The sequence below is a fragment of the Pipra filicauda genome, unplaced genomic scaffold, assembly GCF_003945595.2.
Source record: "Pipra filicauda isolate LSUMZ 115617 unplaced genomic scaffold, ASM394559v2 scaffold75_size2874737_pilon, whole genome shotgun sequence".
NCBI lineage: Eukaryota > Metazoa > Chordata > Aves > Passeriformes > Pipridae > Pipra > Pipra filicauda.
The window spans coordinates 567,494-591,651 of record NW_024104931.1 but is presented as its reverse complement, the minus strand read 5'-3'; the positions used below and the strand labels follow the sequence as shown (position 1 = coordinate 591,651).

The following is a 24,158-nucleotide window of genomic DNA, read 5'->3' as shown; positions in this document are numbered from 1 at the left end:
GCTGAGCCCTGCAGCCTGCTCCTGGCAGAGGGGTTGAGCCTGCCCAAAGGTCTGTCTGACTCTCTAACACCATGGCACATGTGATATGGGGTGACCCAAAGCACCAGGGCTGTCCTGGATGCTGAAGTGACTTGTTCTCTGACTGGCTGTATGCTGTAACTTCTGCTCTGAGTACAAGCACATCCCTTTCAACTTTGTCCCTGCAAAGGGAGAGCAGCACCCAAGCCCTGTATTCTCCATGCCTGGGTGGGGAGGAAGGTGCAGATCTCTTTCTATGCTGCTTTGGATCTCCCACCCCTCTCTGGCTACAGCCTGAGATCCAATGCCCTCTCAGCTTTGGCTGAACTCACCCTCCTTAAACACTGGTGACCAGACTCATACACAGTATTCCCGTTTAATTTTATTCTTGTTCATATCTTTACAGAAAATGGCACATAAATCACAGATGCTGGATGACTAGAAGTTATTACAGCTCCATATCTCAAACACCTCAATACTGAATTCTTTTCTCACTGTATATACATTATTTACACCCCATGGGCTAAATCTAACACGTCGAACGACCAGGGAACAAAGACGAACAGGGGTTGGATGAGCGGGCTGAACATTTGACAGAAGAAAAACTGTGGGGAAAGGGTGCTCACAGCTGAAAGCAGGACAGAAAGGGGCACCTGGAAGTCACTGTCCTACAGCTTTTGGAGGGGGAATAGTGCCCTACTGGGATGGAAAAGTGATGGTACCATGGAGTGGGTTTGGCTCTGTGAGACTGCATGTGCTTATATGGCATGTATGTACACATTACAGGGTGTATCAGAGTGGATGTGCATGGCTGTCTTTCCCTTTAACACTCAGAGGGTGAGCTGGACAAATTTAAATCAATAAATACATTAGGTGGATGTTGTTGTCTCACCTGCAATAATGTATTCAGTAAATAATTTCACCATCTGGCCTCTCTGCAGGGGTGCAGGGCTTTGGAGTTTGGGGCAGAGTCAGACCCAATTGTCCAGCATTGCAGGAGCCAGCAACATGGGTTGGGGTCACCTCAAATTGCCAGGTGGGACCAGGGTGTTTTGCCTGTGGGCTAAACCTGCCTCTCCTTGCCAAACAGGGGCAAAACATAACCGGCCTAAAGCTGCAGCCCCTTCCCAGCAGACCCCAGTGCTGGGCAGGGAGATGGGAGGAAAGTGCAAACTACCCTGCATGGATAGTCATCGTTTCATGCAAACACTGCCATGGGCTTGTCCTGCTGTGGCCTGGGCCAGAGGCAGAGGTGATAGCCAGGGGAAGGAAATGGATCTGTCTGGGGCATGGTGGAATAGGGCACAATGGGAAGGGACTTAGGGAGCACTGGGGAGAGAAGTGCACCAAGGAGGGCCACGGCAGCAGGGGACAGGCTTGCTTCGGGATGGCAGATGGGCTTTGGGGCTGCAGCAGCAGGAAAAAGCCCCAGAGACAGTCATGAGGCTGAAGGGACCAGAGCCTTGGTGTCCTCTCAGGTGGCAATGATGATGTGTGTCCCCCAAAAGGAAGGGGTGGGGGGTAAGGAAGGCCTGGTGGGGCAGAAGACTGAGGGGCAAGGGTATGCTCAAGGGGAACAGGCAATGGGCACCCCTGCCAGGCAGCCCCAAACACAGAGACCAGGGCCCTGCTCCCTGGCAGGGGTGGCCAGGGAGGCCTGACAGTCTGAGTAGGAATGTGGTCCCCAGAGGACAGAGTGTCTGTCGGGGCTGGCTTCCACCGCCTTTCTTCCCCCTAGATCAGCTTCTCCTCCTTCTGCGACGAGTTCAACTTCTCCGTCTGTCTCTCATCCTCTGCCACTGCCATCTCCTCCCCTGTCTCCGGCTTCCTGCCTGGGGCTGGGGTGTCCCCAGCAATGGTCCCCAGGACTTTGGTGCTGTGCTCCTGAGCTTTGGCCCTGAGGGCGGCAATGCTGTTTTCTCTCAGTTCCTCCTGAGAAATGGTGGTTTTGGGATCCGGACCCCTCTCTTCCTTGTCACCTTTGTCAAGCTTGGGCAGGGCCTGGCGCTCCACCTCTGTCTTCCTCCCCGCTTCAGCCGCTGCCTCCAGAGACTTTTTGTGCATCCCTAAAAAGAATTGTTGGTATTCGGGTTTAGAAAAGCGCCTGGGCATGGGAAAGCCATCTTGAACTGAAAACAGCAAAGATAAAGAGAGGCCAGAATTAAGGAAAAGCAGAAACCCTCACTTCATACAGCAGTCACGGGGAGCCACTTGCTCCTGCACCCATGTGAGGACAGCCCGGACAAGGTAGCTGCCTGCTGGGGCAGCCTGGCATCTGTGGACTCCGGGCTGCCCCCAAAGGTCTATAATTACTCTCCTCTTCATTTCTCTCTGTGAACCTAAAGCTAACTTGTCCCTGCATGGGGATGAGGGTCTCAGACAGCAGCACAGTTGCCTGAGATTCGCTGAGGATGGGGAGGGAGATCCCTATTGCCTATTTCTGTATCAACCCACTCCACACAACCGCCCCTCTGCCTCTCTGTTTCACAGAGACAGAAGGACAGGACAGCCCATCGTCAAGATGCCAGACAGTGGTTTTGGGGCAGAACCAGCCTGGGAGGTCAGAAAGAGGGAAGCAAAGAGCAAGAGTGTGTTAGGGTAGCTGCTACCTCCATGTCTGCACAGAAAACCAAGTGAAACCAGACAGAAATGGAGCTCCACCAGGTGTCAAGAGCAGGAGGAGGCAGCAGAGTGTTCCCCCTGGGACCTGGGGCAAGGACAGTGCATTTGGGGGTCCTGATACCCCACACAGCATCACAGGGCTGGAGGAGTGAGACTGGGATGACCTCCTGCCCTGGACAAGGGTTAGAGCCTTTGCTCTGGGGCTGAACATGAAGGATGCTTTAGCCATGGGAATTGAAGGCTAACATCAGCCTGAGCATGGGGGCAAATTCCTGTCCCAACCAGATTCTGCAGGTCAGGGTCCAAGGTCCAGCAGGAATTTGGGATAAGCCGTCAAATCCTATTGACGAGGGTCATTGGGGGACAGGGGGCATTGAGCGAGGCAGGGCAGGGAGAACCTCACCCTGCTGCCCTTCACCCATTTTCAACATAACTCTGATTTCTTCCTTGCTTCCCCCTCTTTGTCTCTACCCACTCGCCATCACCCATGAAGGCAGCTGCTCTCTTACCCAGGAGCCAAGGGGCACAGGACTCCATGATGCCATCCTTGGCAGACTTGAGGATGGACTCGGGCAGTGGGATGGAGTGACGCACCATGGCACCGTAGAGCCCATACTCAGCCATCACACTGCTCCTGCCCCAGCATTTCTCCCTCTTCCGCCATTTGGCCCGGCGGTTCTGGAACCAAACCTGAAGCAAGCAACAAAGAGGCACATGGGTTTTTTTGCAAGGAGAAGGCATGTCAGTCCCTTTCCCGCATGGGAACACACATGTTTGTACAGCATGGTGAAGGCAGATGTGTGGATGCTCCTCCTGAAGGCACTACAGCCTCTTTTCCTATGCAGTAGACACCAGGTATCTCTCCCTCCCTCCCTTGCAGGAGTGGCAAGGGCCAAGTGTGAAAGCAGGTCCCACCCCTCTCCGCAGGATGTAATTAATTTGCCATTGCAGCGTCTTTTTCTAGTGGCTTTTGGCTCTTGTGCCTGGGATTTTCTTTTTATTATTTACTGGGTGTCTGAGCAGCAGCACAGGGCTGCAGGCAGTGGTGCCTGAAGGGAGGGCTTGGATGGGGGTGGAGGATCAGGAGAAGCAGGAGAAGGGGGAAGCTGATCTGTGCGCTTTGCCCTGAATTCCCAGTTTGAAAAGCCCCTCATCTTCTCAGAAAATTGGCAGAATAATCTCTGAGCTGTGACCTGGGGGCCAGCGAGCAGAGAGGCGGGCGGCAATGGCGGGGAGGGGGTGATACTGGCAGAAATCTATTAGTGCTCTCTCTCTGATTTCCATTCCTCTTGTCTCCCTCGCCCTCCTCCCTCCCCGGCTCCCCTCCCTTCCCACCGAGCAGAGGCATCAGCTTTAGATGAAAAATTGCTTGAGGTCTATTCAGAAGGAGGCAAAGGAAGAGTCAGCCCCAGGGGCAGCCCAGGCCTGATTGAAAAATAAGTTAATTTCAGTTTGAATCGATGGGCCTCAGGCACTGAAATATCACGGGAAATTAAAGCAGCTGGTCCCCAGGGAACCACGCCATTGACCTGCGCTAATTAATGCCATGGAGTTACCAGGCCCCTCTCCAAGAGGCAGCCCCTCCCTCCCTGCGGACACCCCAAACACCTCCTCATTTAACTAATTAGACTCACAGAAAATTGGGTGTTAATTTGTTTAGGATTTTTTTTTCTTTTCTATTTTTTTTCCCTCCCTTTCCCAGAAAGTACATGGCAGAATGGAAATGAATGGCAGGGTCTCGCTGGCAGATGGATGCTCGGGGTCACTCCGCAATCTTCTCCGACTTGATTGCTTGATTAGGTCGTTAGCACATTAAAAAAAAAAATTGCTTGCCGTCTGGCGCTGGCCTGATGAGTGGGATGAGGCGGGATTCGCCTGGGTAATTTATCTTTTTATACTGCAAAGAATTTGATTTCAATCTGCAGATATATGGAGGTGCCTTTGACACCTGTTTAACATTACAGAGCTGACAGCTTAACCCTCTCTTGTCCCCACCGTTCATTTCCTTGAGGGAGCCCAAGCTGCACTGGGGGGCACTGAGGGTCTGTCCCAGACCGCCAGCTCTGCCGTGGGGACAGTAACACTGATGCCAGGGAATGATGTCCTGCTCTCAGCTGGTAAGGCAAGCTCACCTCTTCTACCTGTGCAGAGAACTGCCTGGGACTGCAGCCCTGTGGTGGGGACAGAGCTGCAGGGTAGGCGGGTGGTTTGCTAACACTGGTGACAACCAGCCTTGGCCATTCCTGGGAGCTCAGCCAGCCTGCTCCCGCAGAGAGCTGGGTGGGGTGGTGGTCCCAGGGGCTGTGATCCCAGCTTCTCCCAGCAGAAGACACTCTGTGCATGTCAGAGGGGATTTTATAGCCGGGCTGCTTCACCACACATCACCTCCTCTGCATGATGAACAGTCTGATTTACACTTTCATACTGCCAATACCTAACCTCTGAACCACGGATGGCTGCAAATCCTCCAGAGCCTGAGCAAAGACCCTCAGGAATGCACACCTTCCTCTTTTCACCTGCTCCTCCATACCCGTGTGAAACACGGGGTTGCTTGGCCCTGTAGTCAGCAGGATACTGACAGGGTCTCTCACTCCAGGCATTCCTCCCACTCCCAGAGCCCAGAGTGAAGAGCTGGAGGCTCTTCACTGGAGGCTCCTACTCCAAACTCAGCCCAAAATTCCATACTTCTTTTTCACCCACCAGACCCAGGCAGCGGGACAGCCACCCCCCTACAATTCCATGCTGTGAGGGGGCAGTTTAACCCACCTGAGACAGGAGAGGGATCCTGCCTGTTCTGCCCTGGATAAACCAATACAGTTAGATCCATCACAGCAGAGCTCCTCTCCGATTTCAGAGAGAAATTCCTGCACAGTCCCATGTCTGGTGCCTGTAAATCTGGCTTGGTTTGGGGCTGCAGTGACACTCTTCCACGCACCCAGAGTGGCTTGCAAAGCTCACCTCTGTACAGCTGTTTTTGTCACTAGCTGACGCACTTAGGATCTCAGCCCACGAACAGGTTTTTCCACCAAGTACCAAGTGGGCAACTTCTTAAACTCCCCTCAAACTTATTTTATCAGATGCCTATTCACTGATGCTTTTACTACCTTTCCCTTTCTCTTCCCTCCTGCCTTGATGTCCCAAACATCTTTCCCCATGCCTCACACTCCTCTTCCCTTCTCTCTGGTCAGGTCTCAGCCTGCCCACTGCTACTAAACCAGATGCCCTGAAGCATCCCCTTTTCCATGGCTGTGTTAAACACTGGAGGCAGCAGAAGCTTTACCAGCTGGTAGCCCAGTCTTGACTAGAGACAGCAGAAAATTTTCAATCAAAAATGCTGATTCAATCACATAGGAAAAACAGTGTCCAGCCAGTGGAAGTGTAATCAAAATTATTTATGGCTTTCTTATGAATGCTGTATTTTAATCTCAGATGCATAAGACATGCAAAATCTATGCTTTAAAGCCAAATGGGAATATCAAAATTACATCAACATTTCAGTAAGATTATTCTGAGATTTCTGAAACCAATTTTTGGTTTTTGATGGAAATTTCCTCTTAGTTTTGACTAGGAAAAATGAAAGTTTGAAATCCCAGAATGTCTATCAGAATAGAAATCAGGAAGACTGACCATCTTGCTTTAATACCAGGAGCCATATCTTCATCTCATGAATGAAGCTGAGTGAAACCAGCAGTGCTCTTTACAGAATATTGCTGGGATCAGATCCCAGCCCAGCATCTCTACCACAAGCCGATCCCAAGGAACATGGAGAGAAAAGCTCCAGCATGGCACTGGCAGCTCCCACGCCATTTCAGATCAGCAGAATTGTTCTCTGTGGCCTGTTCTCATGATTTTGTCCTCATTCAGATGGCTCCATCAATGGGACTTTCTTCTGGGAGATCTCGTTGCTTTCTCCAAATTTCTCGATGTGTTACCAGAATTTTCCCATGCCTTGATTCTGAGCTGAATTATGCACTGGTTTTAGTAATTCAGAGGTATTCTCAGCTCTGTTGGTACATCAGCCACAACTTCCAAATATGCAGTTATTTATTATTGGCACCTCACTTCTCCTGGAGTGGGTTCACCCTTACACTTACATTTACTCATGGTTTTGGTATTCTTCAGCTGCTTACTGTCCTTTCTTGCTTTACTTCTTCCAGCTCTTTAAAATTTGATCTGCTACAAGCAATGTTTAGGTTTGTCCATGTTTCCTCTTGCCCCTTCCCATTCTGTGGATTGGCTCAGCTTTGTGAAATGCTTTATTGATATGGTTGTGTACCGTGCACCTTCCTTCTCACTTGCTTTCATGTGGTTCTCTGTTGCACAGCTCAGGGTATGGTAAAAATACTGTGCTTCCATACCTTGTGGGCAGTGGGGAAACCTCCTGATTAATTTTAGACTGAAGCACATCAGATGTGCTATTACAATCTGATGTGGAGAGGTGTCTTTTGGACCAATGTGCTATATCTTAAGTTTTACAGCTCTTTATTTTCACACAAACACCCTCTGGAAAACCCAGGAAGCTTGTTCCAGGAAACTTACCCTCAAAAAATGGATAACAGAGTAAAGTGGACAGGTTTGTCTTGCAATATTGCAAAGCCTTCTAAATGGGAATGTTTCTAACTTTAATCATCATCTAATTCTCACCTCCAGTGCCCACTGACCAAAGCAATAAAAGTTGAGGCACTCTATGCTTGACCACAGGGTTGAAAGTGTTTTGGAGCTGGAGTTTTGGAGCTGGAGTTTTGGAGCTGGAGTTTTGGAGTCAAGACTGGCAAGGACAACCTTGCCAGTTTCCTCCTCTGAATCACAAATGACAATTGACACTTCTTCGGATTATTGATGATGCAGAAGAGCAAATTATAGGAGGAGGAATCTCTCATTTTGCAAAGGGACATGAGACTCAATGTATCCTTGTTATCCACATTCATTATATTAGTTAGTTTGTTTACCTAATCATTAGTTAGTTTGTTTACCTGAAACATTGTCTGCTAAAGAGAGAAATCTCCCTGCAACTGGCAATGACCCAGGAATCTGAATTAGCAAAGGGGTATTTTAAAACATCTATGGTGTTATTGTGTATTGTTTCTGTATTGTTTCAACCTAAAATTTTCCACTGGTTACACTCATTTTCTTGGCTGCTACTTTCCAAGCTGAGGTACACAGACGGGGGAATTGGTATTGGATTTTTTTGTCTTCCTAATATAAAAAAATGTTATTTTCTCTGCCTTAGCATGCTTCATCTATTAAAGGAAAACTCCAGGCTAGATAACGGTGAATTTTTGCTTCACCAAATCGTTCATACTGCCTTTGAAATAGCATTTTAACAGGGGTCTTTCAAAGAACGAGCTTTATGGACCACAAGCCGGTCGCAGCCCAAAGCAGCACAAGCTGAATGTCCACTAGATGGCCACAAGCAGATGAACGTCCGCACCTGCAGACACATCGACACAGACACACAGACACTCCAGCACATGCTTTTGCCAGACTGCGTGGAGCAGCTGCACACAGCTGTCGGGAAACCAGCATCTAAAGCAAAGGACAAAATTCCAAGACCCCCAACGGCAACGCTGAGACCATCTCCCCTGCCCGTGGACTGACAGGCATATCTTCTTTGCATACCTGCCACTTCTCCACTTGAAGCCCTTTGGTGGATCCAGCTGCAGACCAGACAACACCTCCAGTTCACCTCCACATCCAGAGCCCTGCTGCCACCTCAGCACTCAGTTTCTCCTGACGACTACAGCTCTCCCTTTCTACCTTCTCTCTCTCCAACCCAAGACTCAACAATGAGAGTAGCCAAAATGAAAACCTCATCTGAAAAAACAACACCATCCTCACCCTCATATCAGACAGAGCCTGTGGCCCCAGCTGAGTTCAATCTCAAGATGTGAGCACTGCAAAGAACGGCCTCTATCTTCCTTGGAGCATGTCCCCATCCATACCCATGAGCACTGGGGCTGTAAAATGAACTGCCATGAGGGTGTGAGGTCTGACTGTGCCCTGGGGCTTCCCCGAATCCCTCCCTTTTAGCAATCACCACAGGAAAGCTTCCTGGCTGCTGGTGGAGACTGCACCACTTCAGTAAGCTTGGAAACAGTTTACTGCTGTCTTTTCAAATGTAATGTCAAAATTATTGGCACTGTTTATGGTGACATCACTTTCTATGGCTGGTGTAAAGTGGTCATGAAGTTAAATGAGAGCAGTAAAGGTTGTACATGGGCTGCATGGCTTATCACAGGACTCATCATCCCTCCTCTTACTAAACACTGGGAAAGAGTTTTCTGAGCTCACATTAGAAAGAGCAATTCCTGTACACAGTGTGACAACAGCCCTTCTTGATAGTAACTGGAGTTGTGTCCAACCCACTTGGCTAACAAGTCCAACCAGACATACAAGATGAGCTGTGAGACAGCACTCATCCCTCTTAAACGAAGATAGGATGGTTCATCGAAGCTTGGGTCTCCTCTAAGCTAAAATAGTAACAAGGGCACACATGGAATACAGGCTTAATATGGCATCCAGCAAAAAGGTACACGTTATTACCATGCCACCAGTCCTGCAGATTAGGCCTTCCTCTGAATCCTGCTCTTAAAAGCACTACCTGGGCCGAGTATTGCTACTCGTTGCAACCAAAGCTGGAAAATCCTGCTTGACCGGGACACGTATATTAAACTGTGTTCCTATGGCAAATCTGAGGCTTTCACCTGGCCTTGTCACCTCATGTGGTGACATGTCTTTTCACTTCTTGTTAAACTTCAAAAAGTGAAGAACTTCATTTGCTGCAGGGCTCCCATCCTCCACATTGAAAAAAAAGTATGTGCACAGTCGGTACAGTGAAATCAGTGGTTCAGCACACACTCAATCTGTGCATCACATCTGCACATAAAATGCATCTCTGAGACATTGACTTCACTATGGCCACACTGTGATTCCAGCTGACCAGTAGTTTAGCTGGTGCTACAGCTCCGTAGAGGCCGCTGGGACATGGCAGATAAACACCCAAATTACTCTTTTCCTAACATGCTGATTGAAAAACAGGAAAAGCATCAGGGTCGTAGGTGCATGATAGTCACAGGAAAGCTGACAAGAGTGCACTCATCATCCTAGTCTACACAAACCCAGGGAGGCATTTGTCATCATCACAAAGGGTGATAGTGCACATCCATCCTTTGGGTGATCACAGTGCCTGACTCCATTAACCAAGCTGCTATCCTGCCTGTATTATTTCATTTTGCCTTCTTTTCCCTCATTAACACTGCTTTGCAGGTCCTCTAAGACAGAGGAAACCTTAGCATAGATCTTTATAAACGTTCATATGCAATGCACTCTCTGACCATGCAGGGATGCACAATAATTATGGTTTTCTTGTTGGAGCAAGGTGAGTTAGGACAGTCAGAAGAGAAACGTCACAGCCCCTTCATAATGCCTTTCAATGGGCACTAAAATCAGACCATGAGATGCCAGCATTCCTCTGAGGCTGTGGAGCACTGCCTGTGCTCTGGGACTGCACCCTGCATGCCCAGCATGCCCAGCAGCTCCAGGGTGCCCTTTCCTTTACCAGTATACACCAAGCAAAGGGCAAAGGTGCTCTCTGACCTTCTCCAGAAAAAAAGCATTGGCACCAGAGGCTGTGCACCAGCAAGAGAAGGTGTCTGCAGTACTCCCTGGCATGTAGTATTTTCTGAGCTAAAGCCCTGTGGGCATGGGAACAGTCCACAAGTCCCCCTGAGGGGTACAGTGCACACTCAGTAATGCACTGTACTCTTGGGACATTGAAGCATCAGCTGGAAGATATCTACACAAACATGTGATGTTTTATAAAATGTTGTAAGATGCAATCAGTTTCCATGCAACAGTTTGGACTGACCACTAAAAGGAGAAAGTTGCAGTCTTTACAATCTTCCCTTAGGAAGGTACATAGTAAAGATGATGTTTGCAATTCCTTGCCTCACGCAGTGAGAGATATCTAATCACCCAAACTCAGAAAATCCTTCACAGAGCTCTTAAATCTGGGGAAGGAGGAGGACCACCAGAGCCAAAGAGCAGTGCAGAACAGTGGTCTGGCCCCTGACCACGAGTCAAGAGGTAGGACTGGCAGTTATCTTCGGGGTGCCCCTTCAGCGCTCTACTCCTATCACGTGTCTGCTCCTGGCTCTACGTGTTCCTCAGCTCTGTGTACCCTTAACCTTCTGTGGGTAATTCACAGCTCCAGGGGTTTTCACATGACATCTTACAGCTGCAGAAGATTGATGCTCCAGGCACTGGCTGCTGCTGTGCCACTGACGCTTGCAGACAACACCATCAGCTCAGACTAGAGCACAGCACAGCACAGCTAGCAGTGTGACCTGCAGAGCTGCCAACAGCCTGTGGGTGCTGGTTGCACCAGGACGGCATATCTGAGGTCACAGTACATTTCCAGGTACCCCCCATGCTTAGTCTGCCCAAGCTAAGATCTCCCAGGCTCGGACTCTCCCTCAGTTGTCACTTAGACACTGAAGCCTTGATCTCAGTCATGGTCATCATATAAGCTCAAGAAGTTGACCCAGTCAACAAAGAAATAGTGGGTTCCTGTAGTGACAGTCATGGGGCATTCTGAGTTGGAAAGAAGGCAATGAAGCCAAAGATACGAAGTGACCCAGATATCAGAAACACCAATGGACATAAAGCACGTTATCTTGGAGTGGACATCACTGGCACATCCAGCACTTTTGTTGTAAGATACTATAGCAACAGTTTGTTATCCAACTCCATTCCTCTTTTCTGCTCCACAGAAGGAACTGCCAGCCTCATGCATGTAGAGATCAGAGTCAGCAATATATCTGTTGAGGACTGGACTTCCCTACACTGCCTGGGCCTACACTGCCTGGCTCACAGAACACCCAAAGAAGGCCAATGAAAAGGTGGAGGAGGTTTGTGCTACCAGAGAAGAATAAGAACTTGTTGAGATCTATCAGGGTAAAAGGAAACAGAGAAAAATAGATCCATTAAGAAATAAAGGGGAGAGTAAATTAACTGAGTGTCTGAAATGCCTGTGTTATTGAACTGTTAGAAAAACCTCTATTCAAAGTCAGGAAAGGAGGAAAACTTCATAATAAAGGGTCATTAGAGGAAAACACAAAGACAACCATCAGCTGGTCCCTCTGCCAGACATCCTAAGACTGGAGGGGAATTAACTATTCAACTTGCTGGGCTGACCACTATTTTTTAAAAAAACAGTTGTGAAAAACTGCAGTAGTATCAGAAGAGAGAAAAGAAAGTTCATCATTAAATGAAGGAATGAATAGAAGTGTTCCCAGCACAGGGATTTGGGGCAGCATTTCCAGAAGAGTTTAAGTGATTGAGGAACTGCAATGCCTATGCAAACTCAGAGAAGCGTTACCCTTAAACAACTGTCGTGAAGAAAACGGGAGATGAATGCGGGGAAGAGTTGTCACAGCCTGACGTCAAACCTGCAGAGCCATTCCTAATTCTCCTGGACATGACAAGGAAAGCCTTTGCCAAGCACTTCACAGAAATGGGCTATGGCATATTCTGTTGTCCATCTGTCTTCCTCTTTCAGGGAACTGATGTGCCCCAACACTTGAAAGTGTCTGACTCTTGGCATCTCCAAACCACGGAGAGAACAAGCAAAGTCACTGCAAAGAGTGCTGTTTCCCTCCCAATACTGTGGAGAAGCACAACTTCACAGTTCCTTATGCTGGGACAGCCATAAACATCTTGCAAGGGACAGAGCAGAAGTAAAGGACAGGCAAGTTTGGGTTTATTTGTTTTCTGTCCCATTTAGAAAATCTATCAGTGGCTAAAGCAACTCAGAGACTGAACACAGAGGGATAAAGCAGTACCTGAGTATAGAAAACATTAATAACTCTGTATCTCCACATCTGCATTAAAAAGACCTTTTGAACTCACCTACAGCCTCAGCTGTAGCAAAGTAAATCCCACAACCTAGGCAGGTAATCTGCATGGTCTAGCAACAAACAGCAGAGTCCCCACTTCACAGTAAGCTGAAGAGTTGCTCCTGACCCTCCATTTTCCTTCCTTTCTCCTGCCACATTTTCTTTCTCTGTCCAAAGGCATGCAGTGCAAGACTTTTCAGACAGGAATCCCTTTGGGAAGGCCTGCTCTTGCCTGTCACCCAGCCCCTCTCTTTGCAGCTCTGGTAATTATCTTGTAAACGAAGTTCTAGCACATGGGCTGAAAACAGGCCATAGATAAAGGGTAATGAAAACAATCCATTACAGAAAGGGCCAAATTAAACAACTCTTAATTGAAAAATGGAAATGAATATGAGTTTAGATCAACTAAACAAGCATGTTATTGAAGAGGCAGCAAACTCCTAACATACCAATTAAAGACATGGAGGCAGAGATGCACCATACGCCATGAGAAAAACTCATAATAATATTCTCACTAAGCCAGTAAGTTTGATTAGTTTTATTACTCTCACTTGTATACTTCCTACATTTCTAAAAGCATAGGGGAAGTTAATGACACTTATCTGATATCACACAGCCATAGCTTGCCCCAGTGCTCAGGAATTATTGGCAAACGTAGCCAGCAGTAGCTGGTCAACTCTATTTCATGATTAACTGCTTGCAGGGCTCTTTGAAAATAATATTTTACATATATTTATGTATAATGGATATATAAAAATATATTTTGAAATGTGCCTCACACAACAGCAACACTTCAGGCTTCTCCTTCACCTTGGTAATCTACCTCCAACAACCCTGACTGCTCTGCTCACCTCCTTACAGCCACATGGTCTCCATGAACCTGCTGTATAGAGATTCCAGTTGGAACCCACTGGGCACTGGCAGTGTGTCTCATGCTGGCCTTTCTCTGTTCTATGTACGAGAGTCACCCAAAGTTTTACCAAGAATAGACAAGTTCTCACTTAGAGTAACAGTGATAAGCTTGGAAAATCCAACACCACCACTACTTTCTGCATCACTAAGAAATCCTTTGTCAGGCATTCCAGGCACAGATTCAGGAAAGGTGACCAACTGCATGGAGTAATCACAGCATTCCATTCTTACACCATAGGATTCAGGCTACAACTCAGCACTGCAGCAAGCAAGAAAAGCTGGCAGGAGAGGGAGAAGCCAGGGCTGCTAAAGCTGCATAAAGTTAATTTTTCCTTCACACTTTCTATTATGTTTCTTGGGGGAACTCCTTGGGTTCACTCCTGAGCTCACGCTCAGTGCAGTTCAGGTTCCTCAGGCCTTTCCAAATTATGTTCACCTCTAAACAGAAAACCTTTTTGTAAAAATAAAGCAAGGTAAGGCTCTTATTCTGGAAAAATACTCTCTTGGTACAAATGCTTCCCTCCAAATGACTACTCTTCCTGATTCCTCCATCCCTGTTCAACTCCCTGCACAGTGATACTGAAATGCATTAATCTGAAAGCAGCTAAACCAATACATTTTCAATTAGAGATTTAGTTGACCTTGTTTTGGTTTTAGCCAAAACTGACCTTTTAGCTGCCTGACAAAACTTGCTGGATACACAGACAATCCCCACTTCTCATGCACAGTACCAGACTCTTCTTGGGATTCCTTTTGCTTACATGAGCAATTTTATGTGTCCCAAAATTCATCATCCACATAATAACCATATAATATTTTGACAATATGAACTGACAATTTTTAGCACTTTTATTATCTTTCTCAATTGATTAGTTCCCTAAAAAGGTGACTCTAGTGTCCCCCCAATGGCAGCCAGGATCTTATTTTTTGGAAATACTGATTAATCAATTTGTTTGATTGGTAGGAGACATATTATAAGGAAAAACATACACACACATTTCAATAATCCCAAATCAAATTGTTTCTGAACTTTAATATTGAAACTACTGTGTTTAAAATTCAGAACTGCTACATATTAATAAATTCAATAGGGATAACTTATCTAAAATCTACTCATTACACTTAAGAGTATTGTTGCGAGAAACAGCAGTTTAAGTCAGATGTCACAATACTTGAGGCCATTTTTAATACTTCATTCTGTTTATTAAGATATACTTCCCCACAGGAATCTATTTACGTCATCTGGATTTTACAGAATGGTCTGTGTTTATTCTAATAGGGGCACTTCAATTCTTCTGAATATTTTCAAATATATTGATTAATGTGGACTTTTTAGTATCTTGCAAAATGGCCAGAGTGACATCTGGTCTGACTTGTGCATAGTGTCTTACTTTCCCAATGGGAAGATGCTTGTTTTTCTTCCAGGAGCAGCCAGTTCAATGGGGGGGGAAGACACACACAGTGTTAAAGAGTGCTGCCTTGGAAAAAAAATCACATGTTCATCTTCTCTTTAAATGGAGGATTTGAATATTTTTTCCTGGATTCAATGTTCTTTCAAACCAATAACTTTCTTGGCCTCTGATGGCTATTTGTAGCATTCTGCTGAAGGTTTTACCTGCAAACTGTTCCTATATATCATTCTTTCAATTGCACTCTTTGAATTTCACTTTCACATCAAATTTCATAGGTGATTTACTTTCTCTTTGACTATTACTTCCTGAGAAATAATTCCATGAATGAAATTAAGGGGTAGATATCACTCTTAGGTGTGGATCCAGTGAGAACCCATGTGGAATGCTGTGGAAGTCTACAACATATGATGCTCACAACAATCTTAGAAAACACTTTCATTAATGATATAGAAGAGGGAGAGAGAAATGTTGAAAGATGAGAGGAACTGTAAGCCACAAAGAAAATTAAAAAATATAGAGCTCCTTTGAGCAGCTGAAAACTCATGCAAGGAAAAGAATTCAACTATGTGGAATTATAAATATTATGAAAATGGGAATAAGATTCATTGTCAGCTGTCTCTTCCAAGGGGCAATAAATGATGTTAAGAGATTCAAAGCAAGGTTTACTTCACTCAGGCAGTTCTGCTGCAGAACCTCTTGCTGCAGGATACTAAAATATTTACATGTGTTCAAAATCCCAGGAGGCTGATAAAGTACTCAGTAAGTATCACTGGATAGCTGCCCTGTTCTCATACTCTAGCACCCACCTCTTGCCAGTGTCAGAGCTGGTAGGGCTGTGATTATGGCTGTCAGACAAAGTTAATAAAATGCCATATGAAATCCAGAACACTGAAGGGAAAATTCTGAGCATTAAAACAAAAAAAACCAAAAAACCAAACCAAAACAAAACAAAACACCAAAACCAAACCAAACCAAAACAAACAAAAAAACCCCACCTGTCCAAAAAAAGTTTGAAGTGACTGAATTAGATAAATAGAAATAAATAAATAAGGAAGCAAGCAGACCAGTGGTAATACAAGGCTGTTTCTACAAGGGCTCAGAAACCCAGCTAAACCAGTGTGAACACACCCAGCATGCAGTTGTAGGCATGTGGTCTCTTATCTCCAGGAAGACTGACAGGCAGGATGGGCTCCACGTAAGAACAACCAAATGATTAAGAGATGAGTGTGTGATTTATGAAGGATGATTTAAGGAAAGGTCTTTGCAACTTGTGTAAGCAATGATGAAAACCAAAAGTGACAGCCAGAAGAAATAGCTTAAATTTATTTAAAGAGTGTGAACATTATAACAAGGGGGAAAGAATTAGGCTTATAACACAAAGGGCTAAAGTTGAAAAGGAATATGAGGTGAAATATCAAGAAGAGTGATCAAAGGTGGGAATTATCTTGGCATGGCTTGTCATACACAAGAAACTATGGACAAGGAAATTTCATAAATATGTGGTAAGGGATAATCGGTTGCTGACCTACCGGAAAGAACAGTGGTGCTCAGGACTTCTACATGACTCCGATGCTCACCCTGGCAGGGTGCTCATGCTCTCGCACAACAGATGCCACATACATTTTGCTGTTTCTCATTATTTCCCCTTTCACAATGAGGAAAACTGTTACTCACAAGCACTTTCTTTTGGAATATACATGCCACTAGTTACACCTGATGGTCAGACCATGGGGTGCTTCTGCTGTCCAAGTCTAACCTGATCTTTAGGGCAGAGGGGTCCGAGTAAGGAGCTCTCTTAGTTTTAAAAATTCTGCAACACAGGGAGAGTAGGCAGTTGTTTATTAGCCAGCTGCAGAATGACATGGCAGCAAGTCAGTGACAGTTAAGATACATTAACTTCTATTTCGCTTCTGTTATCAGGTAAAACACTGAGTCTCAGCACTGGAAGGATGCTCCAGATGCTGAAGCAGTACATGCAGTGTCCAGCTCTGCACTCTCTGCCATAGTATCTCCCTCCACCTCACACACAGTGAAAGTCCTCAGTTCTGGCCAGAGAAATGGTGCCTCTGGAGTTCAACATATACTGTGCCACCAGATAAACCTCTTGGCTGAAAAGGGCCTTTATGGGAAATCCAAGGATCCTCTTTCTAGAACAGCATCAGATGGTGGATGCAGGCAACACTACACTCCTGATAAGTCTCTCCTCTCTTAACTTGATGTCCTACAGGGTCACAAGAAGAGAAATGACCCTTCATCCATCTCACTCTTTAGAGGCAAAGCATCAGGGCTTGTTGCTCAGAGCAAAATCCTAATGCATCAGGTAGGATTTCAGATGATGAGCTCTGAAGACTGGTGGAAATACTGTCAGCACGAAGGTTATCTACAAGCTGTTAGGTCAGCAGGAGTCCTGCCAGATCAATGGGATACGAAGCACAACTTGCTTTTATAAAGATGTCACTCTTGTTTAAGCATAAAAATAAGGCTGATGAGGGGGTCTCAGGACTGAGGAGAAAAAAGGCTGCACTTTTGTTTGCGAGGATCTTCCTGTCTCTGCACAGGGTTAGACCACAGCAGCTTCCAGCATCAGTGTTATCTTGCTAAGTGCCCTCTGAGCTACATTCCAAACCCACAAGGGAGCAGCCTCCTGGGCCATCTCTTTAGCAAAGAAAGAGTACAGGCTCAAGAAGCAGCTCAGCGGGTGCTGGGCACGCATGAGGGACTGAACAGAAGGAGGAACCTGGGAAACTAGGACCCTCCCAACACAATGTAGCACTTAAGACAATGTCTCTTGTAGAAACTGCTATACACCAGTCACAGAGGCAGCCACTGCCACTGTGTGGAGGACCAGGCCAGTTTAACTCTCAGCCAGCCCAGAAATATTACCTGTACCTGCTGCTCAAGGCTCAGTCATTACAATCCTATGCCTTATGTAGCAACCTGGCAGGAGCAAGTCATGAGTGAAGGGAGGCAACAAAAGCTGCTGGAGCCCACCCTTGTGAATATCATGTGTAGTCCGTCCAAGCACATTGTGCCTCCCACACTGTACACAGCAGCTGTAAGTCTTCTCCAGCATTTTGGCTGTAATGATTGCTTGCATTGATTGCTGCCACACAGGACAAAGGATGGTGCTGGCACAGCCCTGCAGCTCAGACTGCTCCTTATCACTGGAGGATTCACCACACAGTGGTGATACTCCACGCCACCTTGTTCTACCTCCTCACGGTGGCACAACAGGACTGACATGCAACTAAAACCCAAATGTTAAAAACTGTAAGCTTAACAAAATATAACAAATTTTAAAAAAATATATATATCCCCAGAAACCTTTAGGGAAACTTCACTTGAGGAGGCATTTGCCTTCTCAAGTGAAAATGATGGTGCAAACACCTCTCTGGGACTCCCCCATCATTCCCACACTGAGTCCACCCACAGCACTACTAGCTGCCTATGCCATCCCTGTGCATTCTTCTGTGCCCAAAGGAGCAGAGATGAGCTCTTTCCCTCTCACAGTGCCCACCCAGACACAGACTCCAGGAGGTTCTCTTCCTGCCTATACCTTCTTTCCCATAGCAAGTCCTCAAAACTCTGTGGTCTTTTCTTGCATGTCTGTTCTCCTTCTCTGAATTAAGATTCCCTCTGTTACACACACCCTAAATCACTGGTACAACACACCATGCATAGCTCATGTTGACATACAAACACCAAATACAAATCTGCCAAGAACAGCTGATCTGTCTGCCTACCCATGGAAAGCAGGAGAATTGACAGCCTGGGGAAGTTTATTCAGAGAAATATCAGCCTTCCCATGCTATCTTTTCTTCAGGGAGGGATGAAAATGGCTGAGAGGAGCATGATAAGGGGATCCAAGAGATATGATTACCTGTATCCTGTCTTCTGGCAACTCTGTTTTCATGGCCAACATCTCTCTAGCATATACGTCAGGATAGTGGGCCTCATTGAAGGCCTTTTCCAGTTCCTCCAGTTGGTAGGATGTGAAGATTGTCCTGAGGGGAGTAAAACTCTTTGATCAAAAAACATAAGAAGAAGCAGCAAAGATGATGAAGAGTCAGAGAAATGGACAGTGAAACCTGGGTAACCTGCTAATGCATAACTTTTCCCCATCTCCTATGTTTCTGTGCCCAAAGGTCAGGTGCCAGGGTGAAAGGAGAACCTGAAAATGCCAGAAGACAGCACTTTTAACAGTTACAAATCACCTTCCCTTTTCAAGGACCTGCCTCTAGAGACTGTCCCTCCCCAGCAGCGAGCACCCACAGTGATGCCAGCTGTTCTTACATCTCAGACTCCACTGCCTCTTTCAAGGATCCTGGCTGGTGTCCTTATCTTTTATGTCCCCTACAACTTTGAACCCACCTCTGGCCAGGCTTAAAACCACACCTCTCCTCCTCTTTCATCCAGACATTTCTTAACCCTTTGATAGTCACATTGAGATGAAGCAGCATCCCTTCAGCACCCTGCCTAGAGAGGTGCTGAGCCCTTTCCCAGCTGCTGATTCTTAGCCTGTTCAATCACCATGAGCAAATAATCTTTCACCTCGAGTCCCAGTGCATGGATGAATTCTCTGAATGTTTTATCCACTCTATTCCCCACCGCTTTTCACCACTCCTTCCCCACAAGAGCCAGGGCCAGCTCCCTTCCTCTACCTTTCCCCTGGTTGCTCCCACCCTGATTCGCATTAGCTGCTCCCTGACAGCTTGCATTACGCTATTATCCTCCGGAAATCCTCCTGGACCACTCTGGGCGGGCAGCAGCCCAACCTGCCATTGCACAGCAAGTTCTCAGTTTGGGACAACCGAATTGAAAAATCAGCAGCTGGAAAGCTGAGACAGATGAAAGCTCTTCTCCAGCAGATGGATGAGAAGTCTCAGACCACTTCCACTCCCCGAGGATTAAAACTCCCACCCTTCAACTCCTCCAGTACAGAAAATGCAATTTTTCATATAAACTAACAATACTCTGATGGCAAAAAAACCCCAAAAACCCAACAAACAAACAAAAACACGAACCAAACAAAAAACACCAAAAAAACCCCCCAAAACCAAATAGCAACCAAGAAAACAAAACAAAACAAAAATTCAACCAAAAAAACCCAAACCAAAATAAAACAATTATCAACCCAAGAACTGCAGCCTTTTTGCAAAGTCAATGTATAAATATCATCAATCTAAGAAATATATAGCTCCTGGAAGGAAAGAGAAAATAGTATTTTTCTAAAATATATCCAGATTTCAGAAGGGCCTTACAATTCCAGAGAGCATAAACAGAAATTCTCAGAAATATCCTCCACTATACAGAATGAAAAGGATTCTATCAGATCGATAATATTACTAACAAAAGCAGCATGCAAATGCAAGGGACCTGCCTGCAACTAGACCCTTCTCTAAATTCATTCTTAAATCCGTTATCTTTTCAAACCGTTTTTCTTCAATTCTGACAAATCTGTGAATTCTAGGGGCAGCAGAGCCACATCAATTCGTGTATTTTCTCTCTCTGGGACCACAGAAAAAATTATTCCAGTTTTGATCCAGTTTACATTTCAAGCATTCCCCTCCACCTTCCTCCGACAATAGCGCAGAAGCCCGTCCAGGCTCAGCAGCAGGAGGGTTTTGCCTGACGTTCAGTTCAAGTTTTCCCTTTTTAGCTCATCCTCGGGTAGCCCCTGTCCCTTTTGCAATACGCAATCCACTGCCCCTTTTGGTGTTTCTATCCTGCAGCTATATGCAGGCTATTGGTCATCTCCCAGCCCTTCCTTGGTCCAACTAGGGGTCTTAACCGTTTAGTACAGAATATACAACTACAGACAAATGTTGCAGGTCTGTTTCTGTATAGAACTGAAAATAAAACAAATCCCCATCCAGACGGGGACCTGCACACCAGACTCGGCTGTGTTTTCGCTCAGCCCTGTCCGGGCCACAAAGAAGACGAACTCGTATTTACTCCAGAGCACCCAAACTGGTAATATTTGCCTGTGGAGGGGCTCCGAGTTCGGGATGAGCCCTATAGACCGAGCCTCCTGTTGCATATATAGCAGGACGCCTCCTGGGACAGTCGGTCTCCTTCCACACCCGTATCCTGGTAAGCTTTCACTGGGGCGTCTTTTAATCCACCTTTCCTGCATCGTGGTAGGATTGATTTAATTATTCCTAAATCACCCTCAGTGGATGGTGCCTGGCCTTCCTTTGTCCTGGCGCTCCGGCCACAGCAACGCCAGAACCCAGCACAGGATTTTTTGTTTCTGTTTATAAGGCGCAGACAATCCAACTCCTTTTTAACTGTGGGAGAAGTCAGGCAAAGTCTATTACCCTGACCATGCTGAGGGGAACCAAATCCCAAAGAGGATCTTCGTTTCCTTAAGCAATTTTCCAGCCTTCTTCAGCTTCTCTGAAGGTTGTCTCTGATTCCCAATTATTTAATCTATTGGCAAAACATTTATTTCTAAGTAATAAAATATTTAAATTATTGATAGGAATTCTGTCTTGCTGACAGCCAATATTAAGATTGCTGTATGTGGAGCCGATAACGGGTTTTATTATTTCTGACAGGTAGATGATCTTTCCTTCCCGAACACCGGTGATCCCTATTCCGCCTAGATGCTCATGTGCTGTTCGGCATTGCGACTGGGAATACCTGGATCCGCAGCCAGAAAAAAATTAATAAAACGACACCTGTGGTCGATCCCCCCGCTCCCTGTAGGCACGTCCCCAAATCCGATTTATTTTGGACGGGGAGAAAGAAAAAGGGAAGGACCCGGTGGAGAAGCCGCAGGGGCGCTCCGGTGGCGGGTGCCGGGAAGAGTATTTTGCTTCAGGCCGGAGCGGGTCTACCCCGCCGGCGCCCGGTTCCCTGGGGACTGAGGCGGCGAGAGCCGGTGGGGTGGCCTCCCCTGGCTTACCTGTGCCGCCTCTTCTTTCGTTTCTTGCTCTGGTTTAGGGAAGATTTGGACATTTTTCGGTCGCTGGAGGAGACATCCTCGGAATCTGCGGAGAGACAGGCAGCGGCTGTGGGCTGGGGCTCCCTCCCCGCCAGGGACCCCCAGGTAGAGCCGGGCCCGGCGGCTCCCCGCCCTCCTCCAGCTCTGGCCGAAGATTTCGTTGCGGTCGCGCCGCGGACGGGGCACGACGCCGGCCGCTCCCTCCAGCGCGGCGCGGCCCCAGCGCCGCTCCCGGTCCCGGTGAGGGCAGCTCGGGGCGATCCACCCCGGACAGGGAAGGCTCCGGGCGGGGACCAGGCTGCAGCTCTCGCTTCTCTCCCCCAGTGTCGTTTGCTAAGGCTGCTGTTGTCTCGCTGCTAAAATGCAGAGCCCGGAGAGCTCAACCAAAATGTAGGAAAACAGGGAAGCTGCAACCCCCTGCCCCTGGCCAGGCATCCGCGGCCGCCTGCCCCAGCCCGGGGATCCCGGACTGCGCCGCAGAAACACCGGAGCGGGGACGGAGAAATTGAGGTTTATGGAGCTACCAGCAAAAACAAACCCCGGGAGGAGCTGGTGCCTATCCGTAGCCCCCGACTTCCAAGGGATGCAACGGCCCGGGGATGTTAAGGACAGGACACTGCCGCCTTTGCCCCGAAGGAGCAGCCGAGGGACGGAACTGGGACCCACATTTCGATGCGCGCTCCGGCCGCCCTCCGGTCCCGCTCCTGTCCGCGGCACCGCTCTAACCTGCCCGGCCCCGGCGCCGTGCTGCTCGGCGGGCCGTGCTGCGGGCACGGCCCGGACGGAAACCGCGTCGGACGGCTCCGGCCGCTGCCGGGAGGAAGCCAGGGGTTGCCCTCGGGGCCAGGGTCGGGCGCTGCTGCCTGCCGCTCCAGGGGTACCCGAGGAGGCCTCGGGAACGGGCCTGAAGGAAGAGTTGTGGGAGGCTGCTGCCGTCTAGGAAAAGGATGCCGAAAGGCCCCTAATTCTCCGGCAACGACTTGGGGGGGCGGGGGAACGCTCCGACGGGGCTCCGCGCATTCCCGGACCGGGCGCCCCCGGCCACGCCGTCACGTAGCGGCCGCAGCCCCGAAAGGGGGAAAATACGGTCCCGTCCACCCTTCTCCTCTTCCTCGGAATCGAAACGAAATCGCCCTCCCGCCGCCGGGCAAGTGGCCTCCCGGCGGGGCACGGGATGCGGGCGGCTGCGCTGGTGGGGCGCGGCGAGTCCCCGGAGGCCGGGGACGTGCCTACCTGAGCTGGCCGTCTGGCTGCTGTCCAGCTGCCCGGGAGCCCGGGCCAGGGGCTGCAGGTGGACGCTCTGGGGGTCGGAGAGCACCTCCAGGAAGGTGGGCTGAGTGTAAAAGCCAGGGATGCCGCCGGCCCCCAGTAGCCCCATGCCCACGCCGCCCACCCCGGCGGGGCTGAGCACAGAGCGGGCCGCCAGCAGGTGCCCGGCGGGCAGAGAGTCCAGGGCGGCCCGAGGGTGCGACGGCGGCTCCTTGTTCAAGCCCAGGATCTCCTGGATACCGAAACCGGTGCAACGGGGAGGGGTGGGCCCGGAGCTGGGCTTGACCCCTGCCGCGGGGGGCGGCGGAGGCGGTGGCGGGGCGGCGGCGGCCGCGCCGTCGGGCTTGGGCTTGCCGGGCAGGCTGGGGGCCAGCGCCGCGCCCGCTTTGCCCGTCATGCTGCGGCCGGCGGTCCCTGGTGCCCGCTCCGGGAATGCCTGGGAGCCCCCGGCTCAGGCCCCTTTTATCCGCCCAGCCGGGAGCCCGAGCGGGGTCAGAGCCGCGCAGCCAATCACAGGGGCCAGCCGCGATCAGGGATGCCAAAAAGCCGGCACCGGTGGCGGCGGGGCCGCTGCTCGGCGGGCTGGGGCCGGTGCCCGCCAGCGGGCTGGGGCCGCCGCCGCCCCTGCGCAGAGAAGGGCCGGTCCGGCCCGGCCCGGCCCCGTAGGCCCCGGCCCCGCTTCGCCTCCAGCCGTGCTGGGGAGGTGGGGTTAGGAAGGGAGGGAGGGATGGAGGTATCCCTGCTTTCATAAACACGCACGGCGTGGGGCACCGGCCCTGGAGGAGAGATGTGCAAAGCCTCCGAGCAGGGAAACGATGGACTCTCCGGCTTTCTTGCTTATCCCATATTCTGAGATAAATATGTGGTCAGCAGAGAAATTAGGGACCTTGGAGGAAACCCAAGAATTAAAACAAAACAGTGTTCCTTGAAAATGTAGAGCTGGAAGCTTTACATGTTGAGAAACATTCATGCCGTCAGAGGAGCTGAAACAGTAGCTTGGACTCTCTAGACACCCATGTCCATGCCATGGTTTCTGAACTGCTCAGTTCCTCAGTAACTTGCCTTTCACCAGCTGTGGGA

The 24,158-nt window shown here is 48.5% G+C and overlaps 2 protein-coding genes across 2 annotated transcripts in view; one reads left to right on the top strand and one right to left on the bottom strand.

Annotated features, from left to right (window-relative positions):
* The window catches only part of ABCD4 (ATP binding cassette subfamily D member 4), a 30,935-nt gene extending 29,075 nt beyond the window's left edge, over positions 1-1,860 (top strand). Inside the window, exon 17 of the transcript XR_005566611.1 lies at positions 425-1,860. The gene's annotated coding sequence lies outside the window, so the exon portion shown is untranslated. The remainder of the gene's footprint in view (positions 1-424) is intronic.
* VSX2 (visual system homeobox 2) lies at positions 1,694-23,475 on the bottom strand. Its single transcript, XM_027720215.2, has 5 exons — positions 23,043-23,475; positions 21,771-21,855; positions 18,741-18,864; positions 3,150-3,330; positions 1,694-2,084 (listed from the first exon to the last, which is right to left on the bottom strand). The coding sequence occupies exons 1-5, from the start codon at positions 23,473-23,475 to the stop codon at positions 1,753-1,755; spliced, it is 1,155 nt and encodes a 384-aa protein (XP_027576016.1). The 3' UTR covers positions 1,694-1,752.
* Between the last annotated feature and the right edge of the window lie 683 nt (positions 23,476-24,158).